Source organism: Mastomys coucha, unplaced genomic scaffold (genome assembly GCF_008632895.1).
Source record: "Mastomys coucha isolate ucsf_1 unplaced genomic scaffold, UCSF_Mcou_1 pScaffold9, whole genome shotgun sequence".
Classification (NCBI taxonomy): domain Eukaryota; kingdom Metazoa; phylum Chordata; class Mammalia; order Rodentia; family Muridae; genus Mastomys; species Mastomys coucha.
In genome coordinates this window covers 56,120,194-56,141,088 of record NW_022196915.1, presented here as the reverse complement: position 1 = coordinate 56,141,088, position 20,895 = coordinate 56,120,194, and the positions used below count along the sequence as shown (strand labels likewise).

Sequence of the window (20,895 nt, the reverse complement as noted above, 5' to 3'; positions counted from 1 at the left end):
AATGGTATGTGCTGGGGTTGGGGGGTCAGGGAGAGAGGTTGGGTACATCATAGGCCTCTATAGGCTGTGAGAGGAGAAGAGCTTGGTATTGGGACGCTCAGGAAGCATGGTTCCTGGCAAGGAGGCAGGAAGGCATGTGAGTCAGGGCCAAGTGAGCAGACCTCACCTGGAAGCTACACAGCTCTTCCCGTGCTAATGCGAACTGCTTTGGGGAACAGATCATTTTAGAACCACTTTCCCCCATCCCAATCTGTAGCCATAAGAGTTGGCAAACTAAGGCCTCAAGAGTTGGCAAAAAAAAAAAAAAAAAGGCCACATGGACACATAGTAGTAGACAGAGTAATGTAGAGTTATTGGGCATGGCCCCCATTCGGATGGACTGTGTTCAATCCAGTGGGAGTGTTCAAAGTCCTGTGAGGCCCCAACCTTCCCCCTTCAAACATACCTCCCTCACACTCAGTGTCCTCCAAGCAGAAGCTGGCCTTGTGGCCCTCAGCCACCTTGGTGCCGTTGAGGCTCAGCAGATCATAGTAAGTGAATACTTCCATGCTGTGGTAGTGCCTGGGAGCCAGAAACAGGACCAAATGTCAGCATCTGGGACCACAGCTGCCCGGAAGCAGCTTCCTGGCTGGTAATTTGCTTCTGGAAGAACCTCAAGGCAGCAGGGGCCAATCATGGCAAGGAGAGGAGTGAGGAAAGAAATGAGAGAAAGGAAGGCCAAATCGAAGACAGTAACTTCCAGGCAGGGTTGTCAGACATTTCGCCACACCGTGATCCCCTGTGGCAGTGTGGCAATGACATTACTTAATGCATGGAGTGTTGTGGTGTCAGTGAGTCCAGCTGACAGCTCAGTGTATGGCATTCAATCAGCCCAAGAAAATAAGCTTTGTAATACACGGGAACCTCCCTGAATACCCGCTGGCTCTCAGCCCATTCCCACTTAGAATCTTTCTCCGGATTTGCTATAGATCTGACAAGTGCCCATGTATTAAGAACGTCTTTCCTGTGGGGGCGCTATTGGGACACTATGGTCTATTCAGAGGGGCAGCCTATGAGGAGAGTCTTAGGTGACTGGGAACATGCCCTCAAAGGGGATTCAGGACCATTGTTCCCTTCTTTCTCCCTCCCTCCCTCCCTCTCTCTCTTTCCCTCCTTCCCTCCTTCCCTCCCTCCCTCCCTCCCTCTCTCTCTCCCTCTCTTTCTTGCTCCCCCCCTCTCTCTCCCCCCTCTCTCTTGCTCTCTCTCTCTCCCCCTCTCTCCCTCTCTCTTTTGCTCTCTCTTTTGCTCTCTCTCTGTCTCTCTGTCTCTCTGTCTCTCTGTCTCTCTGTCTCTCTGTCTCTCTCTCTCTCTCTCTCTCTCTGCTTCCTGGACTCAAGTGTGCTTGTTGCCACACAGATATGCTACCACTTGCTCCCCTTGGACACCAGGGCTTTGAACCTTCCAAACTTTAAGCTAAACAAACCTTTCTAGATTAGCTTCCTTGGTTATTGTTTTTTGTTTGTTTGTTTGTTTGTTTTTTTACCTGCATAAAACTATTACAATAGATTAATTTTTAAGATCATATTTTTTAAAAGAACTGTATGAAAATAGAAAGAAGGAAGAAGATAAAAAGGAGAAGGGTGGGGTAGCAATTACAGAGAAACAAGAGTCACTAAGAAACAGGCCATGTTCCCAAAGAAGGGCACATGTGATGCATGTGCATTCTGGCCTGGGAGAGGAGCAGCAAGCCCATGCTCCTCAAATTGAGCAAATCAAACAGGAAAGGGAAGGATACGGACTAGATGGTTTCTGAGATGAAGGGTGCGTGGTTCTCAGGGAGGGATGTGCTAAACAGCTCAGGAAAGCAATTCTCTGGGGTTCTTTGTAGAAGGGAGCTAGCTGAGGGGGCGCTTGTACAAGCCGGGTGCAGTTCCCTTGGCCAATTGTTTACGATGGTCCATGCCGTCACTTGAGAGAAATTGGAAACAGATGTCCTGAAGAGTGATGCATCTGGTTCAGGACTAACAAGGGAACTGTGCTACTGAGGGTAGGAGAGGGATTTCCAGAATCATCCATTATGCAGACCCAGGACAGAAGATCTAAGGCTGGCTTTAGCCCCATCTCCACCTACCTGTGACTATTCTAGCACACTCGTCTCCACCACTGCAGGGATTTTTAGTCAAGGAACACTCTTAAGACCAACGCACTGTGGGGGCAGAAGCTCTGGCTTGGTTTATGCCCAGCTCAAGTTCCCTCTTTGGTAAAGCAAGAATATTATTGCCAGCTTCTGGGGTGGGGACCAAATAAGATAAATGACATAGAACTGTAGATGTAGCCCAGTTGTTGGAATGCCTGCCTAGCATGCAGGAATTCCAGTACCACAAAAAAACAGGCAAGGTGGCCTGTGAAGCCGGCACTGAGGAGGTGGAGGCAAGAGGAGCAGAAGTTCGTGGTCATCCTCAGTTGCCTAAAGTTTGAGGCCAACCCAGGTATATAGGACCCTGAATCAGAAAAACAAATAAAAGACAGACATCAAAGAACACACACAAGGCTATACCAAAGGGCATTCTTGGTATTGGCCATTGGATGACTGCTCCCCACATCTGCAGTCACTGCTGCAGTGTTCAGTGTTCCTGGGGTCCTGTCACCGTCACCCAGCCTGACTAGTGGAGTAGCCCGGAGCTTTCTCCACCATGTGTGGAGGAGGGAAGCGGGCGCTGCAAAGGGTTTCCAGAGAGGAAATTAGAGGTTCTCTTCTTTCTCCCATGTTTGTTCGTGCTATATAAATAACGTCAGAAGTTGCTAAGTTGGACTTCCCCAGGTCATTCATGTTTGTGGGTAAAATGGTGCTGGGCCAGGGCCAGCGGACAGCCCTTACAAGGAGCATTTTGTAGCAGATGAAATGATGACTTTGAGGGAGTCTATTTTGGCTCCCCGCAGGGAGCGGATGAGACAAGCGTCTGACTCACGGAATGAAAAATGTCTGCTCCCTCAGAGAGGGGCTTATGTGACTTGCTGAGCGGCTGGAAAGATTGCAGGGAAGTACGTTTATGTTCCGTTGTCTAAACAGGATTCAGATGGAGCCACAGACGGCCTGCTGTGAAGCCGCCTCCTGCAGTCAGACCGCCTTCAGTCTGGACTTTAGTCTTCCCTAGCTTTAGCTGTCCTCCTGGGAATGAGTCCTGGGGAAGAAACCATGGGCTTCATGGCCCCCTGCTTCTTGCTGACTTCTGTCCTGGAGTGTGTCTGCTTTATCTCTTGGACACCCTTGGAGACCACATATCCCTTCTAACTGATCTGAGGTAGAAACGGGAGCTGTCTATCACAGGCTTCTAGCCATGAGATGCTGGATAGGTGTTGGGAAGGCAAGAGAGAAAAAAGTCTTTGGGCATCACACTAGCCCCTTATCAATCAGCTCAGAGTCTAAGGGTAGACAGAGCCCTGCGGTGGGCACTGGAAATTGCAAGTTTAGGAAGAAATCTCAGAATACTAAAAAGGGGAGTGTGGCCTGGTGCTTGATAGAATTCTTATATTTGCTTGTTTGACTTTCCCTCCTGTGGTGCTAGGAATTCTAGGTGCTCTTCCACCGAGCTACATCACTAGCCCTTTGTTTTCCTTGACACAGGCATAGACTGGTTCAAGTTGGCCTTGGACTCACTATGTGGGCCTCAAATTCATCACCCTGACTTGACTACTGATGCTGGGATTACAGGCCTGGGCTACCACGTACAGCTTTGGAAGTCCTTGTAATCTAGGTAAAAATGAAAGTTGGCTTTTACTGTAGGACTCCAGGGCTCCGTGTCCTGAGACCTGGCACTCCTCTCGGGGTACGTCATGCTGGATGAAAACGTTGATGGAAGACAGACACAGTGTGTTCAGAGGAAACTGTACATGTTTTAATACACTGCTACTATAGATTGAGGAAAAGCTCTTGTCCTCACTTCAGAGAGGCTCCCGTGTTTGCCAGTCCTATCAAGGACGGCCACAAAGGCAGGAGTCCTTCTGTGGGATCTAGCTTGCCATCCACCTGTGTCAGGCCTACTGAGAGGCCTCCAACTGGTTCAGAGGCCTCATCACATCTGTGGATTCTGACCCCAGGGTCCTCGAGGGCTACGAGGCACATGGGGGAGGCAGACTGCCTGGACTGACACTCTCCTTCAACCTCGATGCCATTCCCGACTCCAAGGGATATAGCCTGTGCTGGGGCCACTCCCCTGCTTTTCTAGCTCCTTCTACTCCACCTCACTTTCCCATGGAGAGAAGGGCAAGCCCCCGGGATGTAGCCGACTGCATTGAGACCTCTGAAGTCACAAGGACGCGATAAGCGCATCTAAGAGGACACCACTGATGCCCAGATGGTATAAACCTTCAAGAGCACTAATCTTTGTGATTCAGCTTGGGGTCTTCAAGAGCACAGAGCTCTGCTCCTCCTTGTAGCATTAATTAATGTGGTAGAAGCTGTTTCTCCATTCCCATCCATCTGAGCCAGGGCTTTCCTGCTTGGCTCGGTTCATGGCTTCAGAATGCCTGTAAACCCGCTGAAATGGAATGCTGATTCTTTCAGAAACAAGTGTCTTGAGTTGTTGGGGTAGGCCAGCTCTCCTTGGCAAGAGACCCAACTGAGCTAAAGGCAGTGCTCTGAAAGGCCTTCCCAAGGAGCGTGGAGAGTACCCGGCAGAGCGTCTCTTGTCTGTGATTGAGAGCAGGAGGGTCAGGAGTTCAAGGACAGCTTTGACTCGATAGGGAATGCAGGGTCACCACAGTCTCAGAAAATGTAGCAAAACAAAACCAGTGAGCCTAGAGGAGTGACCTAGAGCTTTGGGGACGGAGAGCATGAAGTTCCTTGGATCTTGCGGTCATAGTTAGATACCTGTGTCTAACTGTCTGGGCCACATCAAAACGGTGTCATGCTATGTTAGTTAAGAAGATATGGGGGGGGGGGATCCTAGAGAGATGGTTCAGTGGGTAAGGGCACTGTTGGCTCTTCCAAAGGTCCTGAGTTCAAATCCCAGCAACCACATGGTGGCTCACAACCACCCGTAATGAGATCTGATGCCCTCTTCTGGTGCATCTGAAGACAGGTACAGTGTACTTATTTATAATAATAAATAAATCTTAAAAAAAAAAAGAAGATATGGGGCCAGTCCTTGGGCACAAGGACAGAAGAGAGACTATATCAAGGTCACTGACCAAGGGCACAATGCATGTAAGAAAACAACCCTGAGGGTGTTACCCCCTGCCCCCGGAATGTCCAGTTGGCAAGAAACCAGGGGTGCCTGAAGGATCGTATGCTTAGCTCATGTTCTTTTTTTTTACCTTCCTCTCCTAAGCATTGACAGGAATATATGTAGGCAAAGGAAAAAAGAGACCACAGGAAAAGTCTGAGGTGGTGTGTGTGTGTGTGTGTGTGTGTGTGTGTGTGTGTGTGTGTGTGTGTATCAATGTCCCTGGGTGTCCAGATCGCAACGTTACCATGATGTCACCATATGACTATTCTTAGAGCACACACTGATGGCTCTGAGGGTAAGCATATGGCACTTGGAGGTTCCTACCATGTAATCTTGGGTGGGCCGCCATATGCAAAGCTGGGATATAATTATCTTCCACTTATAGGCCCATAGGCAGCATTGGCCTCCAGCTGTCCTGGCTTCCCACTACATGGGAAACCAGACACTGAGGCTGTCAAGACTTTAATTATACTCCAACTTAGGCTGTGGCAAAGACAAGTGATTCCTTGGGCTTTAGCCTATATACAACATTCAGCTAGTTGTTTCAAAGGAAGCCCAGAAGCCTACATGGGATCATAGTGTTTTCTTTTCAAATAGGTTGTATAACTCTATCAACAGACTGATTCAAATGTGAGAAGATCATAGTTTATAAGATGAAGAAGAAGCAAGCATAAGAAGGCAGCTGGTGGAAGTCTGGAAGAGCCAATAGGGAAAACAGTACAGCTTAGAGCTGACGGGCCGGCCTGAGACCTCTGAACTGAAACTTCTTACGTTGTCTTGGGCAATTGTACAGAGTTCAATGACCCTGTTACTTGGAATGGCCAAATGGGACTGCAACTGCCTCTGATATTATTACAGAGTTAGAGCTGGATAGAAGCCTAGATGGAGCGTCCTGGGCTCTGATGTGCACCCAGACCTCCCGGGGTCCTACTGAAATGCATATGGGTTTATCAGTCTGCAGCCAGCTCTGGCACTGAGCATGCCTAGGATCTCGCTGTGCTGGTAGAGACAGTAGTCCAAGGACCTTGCTTTGAAAGGCAGTGATCTAGTGCAAACATTTCCTGTTACAGATGGATTATTTGAGCCCAGAGAAGAAGATCTATTAGAAGTTTGTGGACCTCTAGAAGAGGGATTCCTGGTGCAAGGAAAAGCAGCTGCCTTCCCAACCATGTGCATACAGTGTCCTCTACTAGCCCAAACTGAGAACAAAATATCTAAATTCGACTCAAGTCAAGGAGAACAAAGGGAAAACAGGAGAGAGGAGGCCCAGGGAGCTTCCATGGGCCATGGTGAGATTGGCTGTAGGACTTCCCTCTACTCTACTATCCTGATCCATTCTTCACAGCACCTGGATCACAGCCACAGACAAGCTAGAAGGGAGCCCAGAAGCCCCAGTATGGCCCAGTTGGCCTACTGTCAGTCTGCTGGTCAGGGGATTAGCAGACTTACACCAGGACTCATGACTCTGAGTCCTGGAGCTCCTATCTCCATACCCCCTGTCTTCCTAGAGATATCAAAAATACTAAGTAAAAAGGAGCACCAAGAGAGATCTGCAGTGGCAGTAGGAGAGAGGAGCCATTAAAAGGACGACCATGTGAATATAAATGCCATAATGGAACCCATTATTTAACCCACTGGCTAACTTTAATTTTTAACTTAAAAAAATTTCATATTAGTGTGCAAAATATATTTCTATATGGACACAGAGTCCAAGGCTGCATAGGTGAACGTTCCCTGCAGAGCACAAATGTGTTGTGCATGTACTTGGAAACTGCTGACAAGGTCCCTGGAGGACACTGGCACTCAGGTCAGCAGATTTGTCTCCTAGGATCAAAAGCACTAGAGCACAAGAGGCAGGGACTCAGCCAAAGGGGGAGGGGCAGCCAGTGAGTTGGGGATAGAGACTGGCTTCCAGAGGTGCAGCCTACTCTCTTGCCTAGATCATGGATCAACACCTTCTTGAGGTTGACTCTAGATCCCTGGTCTGGGTACTGAGGAACACCAGGCAGACCAAGGGAGGGGGGGGCGACTTACCTGTGACAGTCATGCCAAATCCATGCGTGGCGGCCATTCTTGGGGCGGAAGTCAGACTGGCCGTTGTTGTGGATCTGGGAGGAGAAGCGTAGAAGGCGTCTATGGCCTCTGGTGGGGTCGGTGTGCACAGCAGAGGCCGAGAGGCAGTTCTCCTCCATGGCGCACTGCAGCAAGGCCATAGGCCTGTCCTCCAGGTAGGCAGTCTGCTGTACGATCTCAGCATTGAGCACCAGGTCCGGTGCAGCTGTGGAAGACAGACACGGGTCAGACAGGACACCCCTTCCGAGGGCACCCCTGAGAAAGGGGCCCTCATTTCACATGGCCTTCTGGAGCTGGCCTAGAGCTCCCCCTGCTACCTTCCTGTCACCCCCAATTACACTTTCATTTTGCAGGAAGTCTTCTTGACACCCCCCCCTTCAGTTATTAACATGGGTGGGCAAAATGCTGACACCTAGTGTTTGATAGGCACCCAAGGGCTCCTCAGATCATCCTCTCTCTTTTCAAAGACCCCTCACGCTTTCCATGATAAACAGCAGAAAAACAGCCACGGTGCGAGACACTGCTCACCATTGGTCTGACTCTCTTCTAGCATGGATGTAGATTTATGGTCTACTAATGCCATTCCCCTTAAATATATCTTTATTGTTGATGTTTGAACATTGTGACATTTATTGTACGGTTCCGTAAGATTTCCTTCACCACCAACTTCTATTTTTTAGAATTGCTATGCCCTAGATGCTTGGAAATTTTTTTTTAATTAAAGACAAGCCTCAACTGAGAAAATGACCCCACCAAACTGGCCTGTGGGCAAGCCTGTTGTGGGTGCACTTTCTTGATTGATAATTGATGTGGGAGGGCCCACCCAGTTCCTTGAGTGTGCCATCCCAGGACAGGTGGTCCTGGGTGCTATAAGATAGCATTAAGAGCAAGTCAGAAAGCAGGCCCCCTCCACGGCCTCTGCTTCAATTCTTGCCTCCAGGTCCCTGCCCTGAGTTTTTGGCCTGGCTTCTTTCCCGCAGTGATGGTTGGAAACCTTTAAGTGAAATAAACCCCCTCCTCCTCAAGTTGCTTTTGGTCATAGCAATAGAAACCCTAACCATGCAAACTTGATTTCATCCTTAATAAATGATAGTTATATGCCTACAAAAGAACTGTTGTAAAATAAATGTGTGATTCATAATCAGCAAAGGTTTGATTTGTGTACCTATTTTATAGACCTCTGCAGTTAAAGTCACATAAAACCGTCTCAAGCATCTTGAGTGGAAAGGCTTAAGAATACTGGTCCTCTAGGACCGATTTCCAATGGATGCAGAAATCCCTGATTCCAATTTTTTGACAGTTGCATGGTGTGCTGCTGGTGAGTTTTAATTAACAGCTCGACAAAACCTAGAATCGCTGGAGAAGGGAGTCTCAGCTGAGGGGTCTCCTAGATCAGATTGGCCAGCGAGCATGTCTTATTGTCAGTGATGGGCGGTACCATCCCCTGGGTAGGGCTGTATGAGAGTAGAAAGGGCTGGGCAGAGAGCAAGCAAGGCAACAAAGGTACGTTTGTCTTTCTTTGCTCTTGACCATGGATGTGACACTTTAAGTTCTTGCCTTGATTTCATTGCAATAATAACATATAAACTGGAAGTATGAACCCAAAACACCACGCTTCTCCTGTGTTACTTTTCATCAGGATATTTATCCCAGGAATGGAACTAGAGCACAAGGTCTGGAGTTTTGCTTCCTTAAGTTCAAAGAGGAAACAAACAAAAACTAACTTCCCCAATGCACATGGGGAACAGCTCTAGTTCCATTCCCAACTATTTCTATACTTCTGCAAGCTCTCGGGAGCCTAGTATGGTGTCCACAGCTCTGCCGGTGACCTTGCCCCCATCTCTGGGTCTCAGTGAACACCAAGCTCATGGGCATTTCTGGGAGCTGGCAGTGTCTTTTGAGCAAAGGAATGTAAATAAGGCATGGACTGTAGGGTAGGTAAGGAGGGCATCCAGGTGGGATGTGGGCAGAGAGAAGACGCCCATCAGGAGACCTGATGAGCTGGCAATCCTTCCCTTCAAGGACAAGCCATGCGTGGCAATGCTCAGTGGCCAAGCTTTCTCAACACCATGGTGTCACTCTTCTGAGATGTCGATTCCCTGGTTAGCACTGAGGACCTGGTTCCCTAGGTCCTCTGAGATGAACAGAGCAGAGAGGTGGTACCCAGGTTTGCTCCTTCTGAGAGGAGGTTAGCTTCCCTTGAACTCAGGGACAGGCTAACTACACATAGTTTACACGTAGCTTGGTAACCTAGAGGTAAATTAGGCAGGTGTGGAGCTACCAAATATTCAAGTAGCAGATGTAGATGTTGGGTTCAAGTGCATTGGGAATGGTGGAGACTGAGCAGGCAAGTGGAAGTGAAGTCAGCATTTGCCTGGCTTGGGCGAAGAAAAGCCTTGTGCCCCGCATCCCACAGGAGTCTGCATAATCCGTACAGTATGGAAGAAAAGTGGACAACTGGGCACATCCAGTAATGGTGGTGTAGAAGGAAATGCAACTAAAAATGCAGAAAGGTTAAGAGGAAGAAGAAGGGCTGTATGTGTAGGACAGTGAGAATCCACTACCAAGGAACCACGTATTCAAATATATGAGCCTATGGGGCCATTCTTATTCAAGTCACCATAGGTGGGAAGACCTAAGCTAAACACAGGTGGCTTTAATCCATAGGCTAGAGTCCTGGACTCTATAGAAAGGAGAACTCTAGGCTTCATCTCTTTCTGCCTCCAGACTACAGATATAACGTGCCATCTGCCTCCCCCACTCCTCCTCTTCCTCCTCTCCACTATGGACTGTATCCTCAAACTATTAACCAAAATAACCCTTCCTTCCTTAAGCTGATTTTGTCAGGCATTTGGTACTAAAATCGAGAAAAGTAACTGACACACATTCCTAAAACTAGCCCGTCCCTGTTTCCTCAGCCAGCCGGGTCCTGTATTTGAGGAGTAGGTATTGTTTGTCCCTTTAATCCCAGAATCCACTGTGCTTTCCCACCCTGAGCACACACTGTGAAACCCCAGGGTCTTGGGAAGAGGAACAGATGGTGTCCTGAACTCCTCTAGAACTGGAAGAGAGGGAAGGGTGAGAGGCAGCAGCCCTTAGAAGTTCTTACTTTCCGAGCAGGCGACTCCAGCACCGAACCTCACCCCACCCTCGGGGCAGGCTACCTCCTCGTCGTGGCGGCAGTGTGCCAGGGATAGCTCCGTTCCTGAGCACTTCACTCCACTCATGACCACGGTGTTGGCGAAGATATTTCCATGCCAGTACCAGGTTTCCTGGAGAAACCAACCACAGAAGTCACTAGCAGGTCACCAAGTCACTAGCAGGTTACCTTGTCAACTCCTGGCTTCACAGAACCCTCACGGTTTTGTGGTCCCATTTTCCAGATGGAGATGGCTGAGGCACAGAGAGCCATTTATCCCAGCTATGTGGTTAGCTGGTGACAGGATGAGTGAACTTCTAGGAGTAACCATGGCTTTGCAGGAGAGTAGAAATCCATTCACACATGTCAATAATTAGCTGCCTTATAAAATTCAACTTCTGGATTTAATTCTAGGGAAAATACTTTCTAGAGCACTGACTGGGGAGCCCCTAGGTTTATGATGCTGAGACTTCCTGGGCTCCTTCTAGCTACCTTCCAAAACACTGTTAGCATACACTCTCATACTTCAAGAAGATTCCAGTAGAGAAAACCAGAGAAGGGTAGAGGGGTCAGGTAAGAGGTGTGCAAGAGAACGTAAGTGCCTGTGCTCCGAATGTTTCCGAAGGTTATTCATGTGTCAACTTGGCTCAGCAACAATACATAGGTAAATAATACCTAAATAAATTTCTGTCTACTGACTGATGGGTAGATACACAGTTTTAGGTAAGTTATAGAGGTGGGAAGTCGGCCCTCTCTCCTTGAGTTCTATAGCCATTGATTCACAGTCTTGGACTGAGAAAAAGAATATTTTAAAATAGAGACTATGCTGAACATATATAGACTTTTTTTTGGACCACCTTTCCCCAAGAAGTACAATACCACAACAATAAGCATAGTATTTACACTATACTAGAGATGCAAGCTACCTAAAGACAAGGAAGTTCAAGGGAAGACATGTAGATTCTAAAGGAACACAGCACCACTTCACAAGAGGACTGGATCATCATGTTCTAACACAAAACCTCAAACTTACTTAAAACACTGTGAGTTTTCTTTGTAACGTTTTTTGCAACTGGAAGGCACAGTATAAACTCTGCAGCTGACAATATTGTGTCACAATGTCAAATGGCTGGACACACCCGGACCTCCTTATTCTGTACCTGGAAACTGAGACTGGGATAGGAGAGTCTTGCTCGAGGATGTTAAAGACTATGGGTAAAATAAGGTCTCCAGCCTTGACCCAGGGTTTGCTTAATTGTGTCCCTTCTTAGTGGCTGCGGAAAATTAGCTGAAGAGAAGAGCTGACAGACGATGGGAGAGGCCAGGCTGGATGGAGGGTGGGCTAGGCTGTGAGGGTGGGACTACTTACCTGGAAGGCATTGCTGGCAAAACCTAGGCCTAGCTGCCGGCAGACCACCATGGCTTCCACAATGCCCCAATTCTGGCCACATACAGTCCCCCACACAAGGGACCCATTTCTCTCTGTTAGTACCTCCACTCGGCCCTCATAGGGATTGCGGCCTCCATTCAGGCGCACCTGTGGATAGCGAGAAACACATGAGGACGAAAGGGAGGTTCTCTCCATATTGCCACTAGCTCCAAGCCAAGGGGGTCCTACCTGGCCACCCCTGGATTCAGAACATCCCTAAGAGCCCCCTATATGCCAAATTAAGACAGCATGAACTCAGGGAGGCCTCACCCAGGTGTCTGGACCTCCTGAACACCATTCTTTTGGGAATGTAGCACCTCCATGCAGTAACATGAATTATGTGTATAGCATCTGGATTCCGCTGGATCTGGCCACTCACTCATAGATACTAGGTGCCACTGACTACTTGCAGAGCTCTCTCACTGGGGCTCTTTTCTCCCAGTGATAGAAGAAATGAAGCTTCCTTGTAGCTGGACAAACAAAACCCAGAGCCTTGTGCATGCTAGGCAAACACTCTACCAACTGAACCACATCCCAGATCCCATTCCCTAATGCTTATGCATAAGCCCCAGTGCTATTCGCTCTTGAGGTGTGGTCTCTAAGGGGACAATTAAAGCCACATGAGGCCATATGGGAATGCTATAATTCAACCAGACTGATGATGTCTTTATAAGGAGGAAAGAGCCCCTAGGGATGCAGCAGGCACAGGAAGAGGTTACATAAGGACAATAAGAAGGTGGCTGGAAACAGGTCAGAACAAAGAAGCCTCCATAGACATGGAACCCCGCAATGCCTTGGCTTGGCTGTATTTTCCTTGTGGAATTAGGAGGGGACCAATCCCATTGGTGAAGATGGAAGCATTTGGGGGGTGGGGGGTGTCAGCAGCAGCAAACCTAGGATGATAAAATTCAGCTGCTTTGATTCTGCCCAGCATGGTTTCTGACATACTTGGAAACCCCATGCCAGGCCACACAGTGGTTGGCTGGTTACTGTGGCAAACATAAACTCTCCCACATTGGGGTTGTGCTCAAGAAGTATAATCTCGAACCCCGGTCTTTGGAAAGGTGAGAACTGTTGGCAGTGAGGATCCAGCTCTTCTGCTATCACAACCAGGCATCGGACCTGGCTCAGCTCTATCTACTGGCCATCAGAAGGTCCTGGGAAGCCTCATTTTGTTGGCTGAGGGTCTGTCGTGTCACTGATCTTGGACTCATCTGGAGAATGACCCAGCACATTGGGACTTACAGCTGGCCACGGGTTGCAGCCTTATCAGGATTCTCTTAAAATACTTCTGGCAGTTCCAGATGGTGTTTCCCATGTTTGGATTCCTGCTCACCCACAAGGGAATACACAGCTCAGCTGCCTGCTGCTGGGTTCCCACCTATGGCCTGGTTAAGGATGGTGACTTGCATCAGGAGTGCTAAGGTCGGGATCTGCTGTCTAAGCAGGAGCCTGCAACATCTGCTGCCATAATGTGTCTGTTTAAATGATCAGACCATAATAGCTCTATGACATATGCCACACAGCACCCGGAAAAATTTAAGAGCGTTGTGTAGGAAATCCTGCATGTTTTGTAGCACTGGCTAGACTTCCTGAAGGACAAGGGGGTGCGCAAGGTTGAGCAAGCTTTTAATGCCCTGCTTCAGGAAGGGTGGAGTCCGTCTCCAGTTGCAATTCTGCTGACTTCTTAGTTCCTTCTGTTTACAGTACTGCTGCCTGCCCTGTGTCTACTCCATGCTCTATAGACCTGCCATCCATCAGTGTGGTACCTCTGAGTCCTTACAGAGAACCTATGCCACTGGTGTCAGAGGTACGGTAGACCTTGAGTTCCTTAGAGAAAATTCGGAGCTGCCACTGTACCACATGTCTAATCCCAAAGCAAAGAATAGCCCATGGTGAGAGATCAGATAGCTGCCACACCAAGAGAAGCATTTATGTGCTTGCTCACTTGGCACACTTAAAAATGTTGGGTGGCAACGACATTGAGCATGAAGTGGCAAAGCTGGCGCCGAGAGTTCATCTTAGGGGCTGGTGAGATGGCTCAGTGGTTACAAGCACTGACTGCTCTTCAAAGGTCCTGAGTTCAATTCCCAGCAACCACAGGGTGTCATGGGATCTGATGCCCTCTTCTGGTGTGTCTGTAGACAGCTACAGTGAACCCATATGAGTGAGCACTTTTGTTTACCCTGGAGGGTCCTTCAGAGTAAGGCTACCTGGGCTGTACTCTTTGGGGGACGCATCACAGATCCCTCTTGACATCCCTTCTCCTCACCTTTTTCTGGAATCCCATGATGGGGATATTGCATCGCACTCCAGCGTCTTCCTCGTGGTTGCAGCCCTGAGACTCTGTGTTGAATTTGCAGTCTATGATGGACTTCTCGGTCCCCGTACACTGGACCTCATTGAGGTGGATGGGCCCAATCCCTAGGAAGAGAAAAGAAGATGTATAAAATCATCCAGGAGGTTTCCTGGAACCTGCAAGAAAGACCCTGGAAACCAGACTCTGACTCTTCCATTTTCAAAACTCTCCCGACCTAGGTCTCTTCTCCTTGGAGAGAGCTGGGGGTGCATATTTTGCCATAATTGCAGATAAAATTCGCTACCAAACTGCCATATGTCCTTGGTCAGATCACATGGTATTATGGTTTTGAATGTACAATGTTCCCCACAAACTCATGAATGCCTGCTCACCAGCAGGTGGCGCTGTTTTTGAAAGATTATGAAAGCTTTCCCAGCCTTGCTGGAAGAAGGGTCACTGGGGAGTAGGCTTTGAGGTTCGAAGGCCCGGTCCCACTTCCGGTCCACTACTTTCTTCCCGATTTCAGGTGGATGAGATATGACCAGCTGCCTCATGCTCTGGACACCAGCCTTCCCCGACATCTTTTTCTTAAGTTATTTCTTGCCAGGTCACATCAACGGGAATAGTAACTCATAAATCCAGCCTCAATAACCACTGGGCTTCTCTCTTCAATAAAGGGGTCAGACTAGAAGATGCTAGTAATTTATACTGCAGCTATGACATTCTGTGCATTTGGGGGTCTGAAAGAAGTAACCATGGCTCTACTTGTAAGTCCCCATAGGAAACAGGTAGATATATGAACCATGAGGTCTGAATTAGAAAGGAGGCTCTTTAAAGTACAGTTTAAGGGTAGGGTGTAAGGAACGTATATTACAGGACAGTCAAGAAGCCAGGGTGAATAATACTGGGGCTTGGACACACTCCTAAGAGTGAGAGAAGAGCCAATAACTCACTTAGGAAAGGTGTGAAGAGGAGACCTCAGAAAATAGTTGCCACCCTTCGTGGAGGGACACAGTGCCCATGGGAACTGACTAAGCCTCTTTCCTCTGGTCACCTCCAGTTCTCACCAGTGTCCTGTGTTGGCCAAACCCAACTATGCCTTGAGGCAGGGGGTATCATGGTGAGGGTGGAGACTGGACCTGGAAGGGCAGACAGGAGCGATGCTGGCGGCAACATGGAGACCGTGCCAGGAAGCTTGTCTTTCTGGGTGTGGTGTGGTGAGAGTGAGCCTCAGACTGGAGAGAAAGGGTTCTCCAGCCCCTCTGTTCACACTGGCACTCTCTGGCTCCTCTCTCACATCAGCACTCTCCATTATAAGCATATGACCTTCGTGAAGGGTCTCTGCTCTTGCCTCTTTCATTTTCACTAGCCTGTTTCTCCCCAGGGTCTCCCCACACCAGAAATGGCATCTGCTAGGACACATGGCATTGGTGAGACCCCAAGATCATCTCTGATACCTCCTTTATCCCAGGCAATCCGCTCATCACATTCCACTCCTCACTCATCTCTTCAAATCTGGATGCTTTGCTCCCACTCCCCATTTCCCCAACCATAACAATTGCTCTCCCTGTGGATAATAGCCAAGTAACTTTTAGCCCTGTCCCTCTACCCTATTCTAATATCTTCCCTGCATAAAAAACCTCATGAGTTGTTTTTTGTTTTGGTTTGTTTGGTTTTGGGTTTCTCAAGACAAGGTTTCTCTGTGTAGCCCTGGCTGCCCTGGAACTCACTCTGAAGATCAGGCTGGCCTCGAATCCAGAGATCCTCCTGCCTCTGCCTCCCAAGTGCTGGGATTGGCTACCATGGCCCAGCTCCCCATGGGGTTTTAAGTTCATGTCCAACGCATTCAATGGCTTATCATCGCCCTTAGGGAGCAGTGTCCATGATCCACTAGCACCAAATGATCTTGGAGGCCCTACACTTGGAGACCTCTCACTTATGTTCCAGTTCAGCCCACTCCTCCCACCTCAGACACAGAGGTCTCAGGCTCCTCCCACCTCAGGCACAGAGGTCTCAGGCTCCTCCCACCTCAGGCATAGAGGTCTCAGGCCCCTCCCACCTCAGGCACAGAGGTCTCAGGCTCCTCCCACCTCAGGCACAGAGGTCTCAGGCCCCTCCCACCTCAGGCACAGAGGTCTCAGGCTCCTCCTAGCTCAGACACAGACACAGGATTCTGGGATTCCATCATTGAGTCCAGTGCTCCTCCCTCTGCAAGGCCCACACTCCTTCTTTACAGCCCACCCACTGACACCCATCCATCCTTAACTTCATTGGAAAAGTCTTTCTTGCCCTCCTTTCATCAAATCTGTGCATCATCATTCCCATAGCCTCACTTTGAACACTTGCTCCCTGAAGATGCCTCCCCAACCAAGAGGGCAGGGACCCCGTGTTTTCCTTCTGTATACTCCCAGCCAGTGCCTGGCAAGACAGGAAATTCCCACAATGTCCACACAGATGCAGCTGACATCACTAAGCACCTTTGACCTGTGACCCATCAGCCATGGGCTATGGACTCAGGAGAAGGTGGAATCTGCCTTGAAAAGTCCGTAGTGCTTAGGCAGGCATGAGCCATATGAAGACTTATGACATAACGCAGTCAGAAACAAAGACAGAAATGGCCACAGGTTCCTTGGGGTCCAGAAGGGCATTGGGTCCTATTAAGGGAAGCAGAGTGCCTGGAGACAGCCACCATCTTGGTGTCCTGAGGAAGGAAAGTGCCAAGTGTCTGCTTCCACAGAAATTTATAAAGGAGGACATTTCCAACTTCTTGGAGTTTTACAAATTAGTAAAAACACTTCATGAAAATTTGCCGGAAGATTACAAGGATCCAAAGCACAAAGGCTAAGACAAACTACACATGCCCTGAAGGAAGCCAGAGCCGTAGGATTAGGGCTCGGGTTATAAATTTGAGGATGATGACAGAGGTGTCCATAGCTGACATTTACTGCAGATTGGATCCCCGACGTCCAGTTTATCTTAACTTATTTAAACATCAGGGGAATCCACTGCTGTGTGTGAGACAGACCTGTCTGTCACATGTGCTTCTCACTGTGGACAAAGGCTTTTTTTACAGCCACTATTTTAGCCATACCCAGGAGCCAGTGGCTACTCGAAATATAGTCAGAGCAAGTCTATGAGCATAAAATACACAATGGACAACAAAGCTGTATTATGAAAATGCAAGCAATCTTGTTAGCAGCATTTCTATCAATGACATGTCAAAATTAAAATATTTTGGATATACTGGGCTTAACAGGATAGATTATTAGAGTTAATTTCACCTGTAGTTCTTTTCATGTGGCTATTAGAAAATTCAAAATTATACATGTGGCTTGCATTATGTTACTGCAGGAAAGCACTAGTCTGCGGAGCTGGAGTGTTTCGCCAAGTGTTTGTTCAGTTGGCCATATCTGTTCAACTGGAATGTGCCTCCTCTTCCAGGGGTGCCTTCTACCCTCAGTCCCTCCCTGGACATCTCTAGAGCAGTGCCTGCTGGGCACAGACTCTATGGACAGGCGCTAAAGCACACAGGCCTATCCCTCATATATGGTTCAGCTGTTGGGAAAGGTGAGTGTGTAAGCAGACATCTGGAACCTTGTTGCTGGGTCCTGAAGTACCAAGGGAAGAGCCTGCTATACCTTAGCATCCATCCAGGTGACCCCAGAGCCAGACAGTACCGCACGGCACATCACCTATCCAGCTACCTCGTTTCCCAGGGAAGAATCTCCGGACCAGAAGGTTCTCCAAGGTCACCAGACAAGTAAATAGCCAGGCCAGGATGAGGAGTCAGCCTCTGTCCTCTCACTACCCATGGCTGTGGGTGTGGTTACTTGTTCCGTCGGCTAGAGCCAGGACTCAGGAGCTGACCCTATCTGCTCTGGGGCTTGTCTTGAAAGTGGTACTTTTCCTTTCCCAACGACTACCGTCATATACTCAATGTGGCAGAAGGCACATGAACCTTCCACGGTCCCTTGAAGTCCAACATCAAAAGTGCCCAAGGCCTCTTCCTCAGAAAATTCCTCAGGCACTTGTAAACCTTTGGCTGCTCTGGGTGGTGAGAGAATTAGGTCATACAGAACCCACTCATGACACACGGAATGTCCGTGTCATCCGATGCTTGCTTGTTTATGCCTCAGGATGAGTGGCCCTGGTCCTATAGACCTTAGGAAAGCACAGACTTTTACACATGGATCAACTGGCAGAGTGGACTGTGGGAACACTGAAGAGCATGATTGTCTCACTGGGACCTAAGGAGAATGAGTTGTTGGGTAGCTAGCAGAGATTGCTGGGTAACATAGTACGCTACTGCTGCTGCTGCTGCCCCAAACAATCTACCCCATTATTGCACACTTGGAACATTGGCACAAGAAAGGATCAAATGCGATCCAGACTGAGCATGGAGGGAGATAGTGTCAAAAAAAAAAAAAAAAAAGGAAGTAAAAAATTTAGGAGTTTGGAAACTTCAGTCTTTCTGCCAACTACTGGGGTTCCCTGAGCCTCAAATTCCTCATCTGATGGACCAGAGTAACTGAGTTCCTCTCCAGCAGGGCGGGCCTATGACCACAGGACTTTTCTTAGTTCATGCCCAGGGCAGCTGGGGGCATGGCACACTGCAGGACAGTCCAGCAGATGAGCTGCATTGTTAGGATATGTGAGGTCTGAGTTCTTTAGGAGGTGAAGCTCAACCAGGATGCCGGAGTCCTAGCAGAGGGAACCATGGTATCTATGGCCCGGGTGAGTGAGGGCTATTTCTTCCCTCAGGATGCCACCAGTGAGCTTGTCAGATGGGGTGCTTTCTAGGCTTTCCATGGGGTGATGGCTCCACCCACAAGAGTACAGGTTTCCTCTCACAGCCTAGGAGAGCGATTCTCAATCCTCCTAAGGCTGTGACTCTTTAATATAGTTTCCTCATATCGTGGTGACGCCCAACCAACCATAAAATTATCTTTGTAGCTACCTCATGATTGTAATTTTGCAACTGTTATGAATGGTTATGTAAATATCTGGTCTTCAGGTTATCTGATACGTGACCCCCCCCCCCCAAAAAAATGGGTTGCAACCCACAGGTTGAAAATCGCTGGCTTGGGACATCCTCTCCTTGTCTGTAGCCCAAGCCCCATCCTCACCCCCACAGCAGCCTCCCTGCTGGTCAGTGCTGAACAGATTCCCAGGAAAGACCAAGACGGTCTTCCTTTAAGCACAGTTCTTCAGGGTGGACGTTCATGTGTCTGCTTGGTCTTGGGAAGGCTCCTGATAGACCAGGGCTTTCAAGGCTGACTGGTTTTCATGGTCTCACTCGGGGAGAGGTTGTGGTCTGTTCTGTGGTCAAGGGGACAGCATTTCTCCTGGGGCTCCCCCACTGAGTGCTCCCCACTCTTTTGCTCCTTACTCACAGGAGTGACTTGTCTGGGATACTTGGAGCTGCCTTGTTTCCTTTCTCTGCTGCTAGGAGGAGCCCAATATTGGCAAGGCAGTAACAGGGTGGAAAAGCCAAGGTGACGGTTCTTTTGAGTGCAGCTATCTTGATGGATTCTGAGGTCTTTCCTTGGAAGAAGGACCTGGAATTCTGGCTTTCCCATCGGAGCAGCTGAGAGTACAGAATGGGGCATTGGAGACTTGGGCTCGTCTATCCACTAGTTGCTCTTCTACCATCTCTTTTTGGCCAGTCACCCTTTCTCTAGGGGGCAGCTCCAAACCCCTCAAATGGGGATTTAGTATTCTCTGAGGAGATGGCTCGTGGGGGGGTGGCAGGGGTGTTCAAGGATTCCTTAATGAATGGGCTGGTGCAGGGAAGGATCAGAGAAAGTTGAGATTGGGGGAGGTTGTGACCACCATCAGAACCTAGGTTTCTAGGGCCATATTTTCCTTTAAAGAGAGGATTCTACCTTCACCTACCCCATTTCTTACCTTGCCCCAGCCTGGAGCCTGTGACAGCCTCTTTAGCAGTCCCGAAGCCCAACTCTCTGCAGACCACACTGGCAGATACCAGGTCCCACTTGTCATCGCAGATGGTTCCCCATTCTCCATTCTTGAGCACCTCCACTCGGCCCTCCCCGACCTGGGCTCCACCTCTCAGCCGCACCAAGGGTTGCTGGAGAGACACATGGTCCTGCTAAGTGCAGAAGTGACACACATCCTTCGAGTTGTCAGTGTCCCACTCTTGCCCCATGGCCCTGCCACATCCCCAGCATTGGAAAGCGATCACTTGTTGAGGGTTGGGGGGCAAAGGTTCCCTCTGTAGTTTTCCATGGTCCTCTGTCTAGGAGGCCATCCGAGGCCATAATCAGCTCATCATTCTTTCCCGTGTTTGGCTCCTAGATCCCATCATCAGTGGCAACCTTCTTCCTTCAGTTCTGGATCCTCCAGTGTTAGAAGTACACAGAGAAGTTTCTACCTTCTAAGTCCACAGATTACAAGCGAATCTTTATTTTCTACGGCTTGTAATAGAGCCTTACAGTCTAGTCCAGCAGGGAGACCCCTCGGTGAGGAGCCAAATGCAAGCGGTAATTCTGCTCTTAGAGAGGGAGGCAAGAGGAAGCCCACAGGAAGTAGCAAGATAGAGTGAAAGAATGAGGCCTTATCAGGAAAGACAGACCTAATCAGGACTAATCAGGACGTGACTCAGAGCAGGGAACTGCAAGGGACAGGGAGCCTTCCTAGTGAATACCAACAGCCATCCAAGTCTAGTTTAAAGGGACGCAGCTGGTCCAGACATTCAGAGAGGGAGGAGATGGTAGTTTAAATGCCT

The 20,895-nt window shown here is 48.9% G+C and overlaps 1 protein-coding gene across 3 annotated transcripts in view; it reads right to left on the bottom strand.

Annotated features, from left to right (window-relative positions):
* Loxl2 (lysyl oxidase like 2) overlaps positions 1-20,895 on the bottom strand; it is an 87,399-nt gene that overhangs the window by 6,056 nt on the left and 60,448 nt on the right. For 2 of the 3 annotated variants that reach the window (XM_031363069.1, XM_031363070.1), the window contains exons 6-11: positions 20,055-20,259; positions 14,121-14,272; positions 11,789-11,956; positions 10,390-10,552; positions 7,242-7,485; positions 446-561 (exon numbers count right to left, since the gene is read on the bottom strand). In XM_031363069.1, the coding sequence (XP_031218929.1) occupies positions 446-561; positions 7,242-7,485; positions 10,390-10,552; positions 11,789-11,956; positions 14,121-14,272; positions 20,055-20,259 (1,048 nt within the window). The remainder of the gene's footprint in view (positions 1-445; positions 562-7,241; positions 7,486-10,389; positions 10,553-11,788; positions 11,957-14,120; positions 14,273-20,054; positions 20,260-20,895) is intronic. The other variant, XM_031363071.1, reaches the window with a different exon arrangement.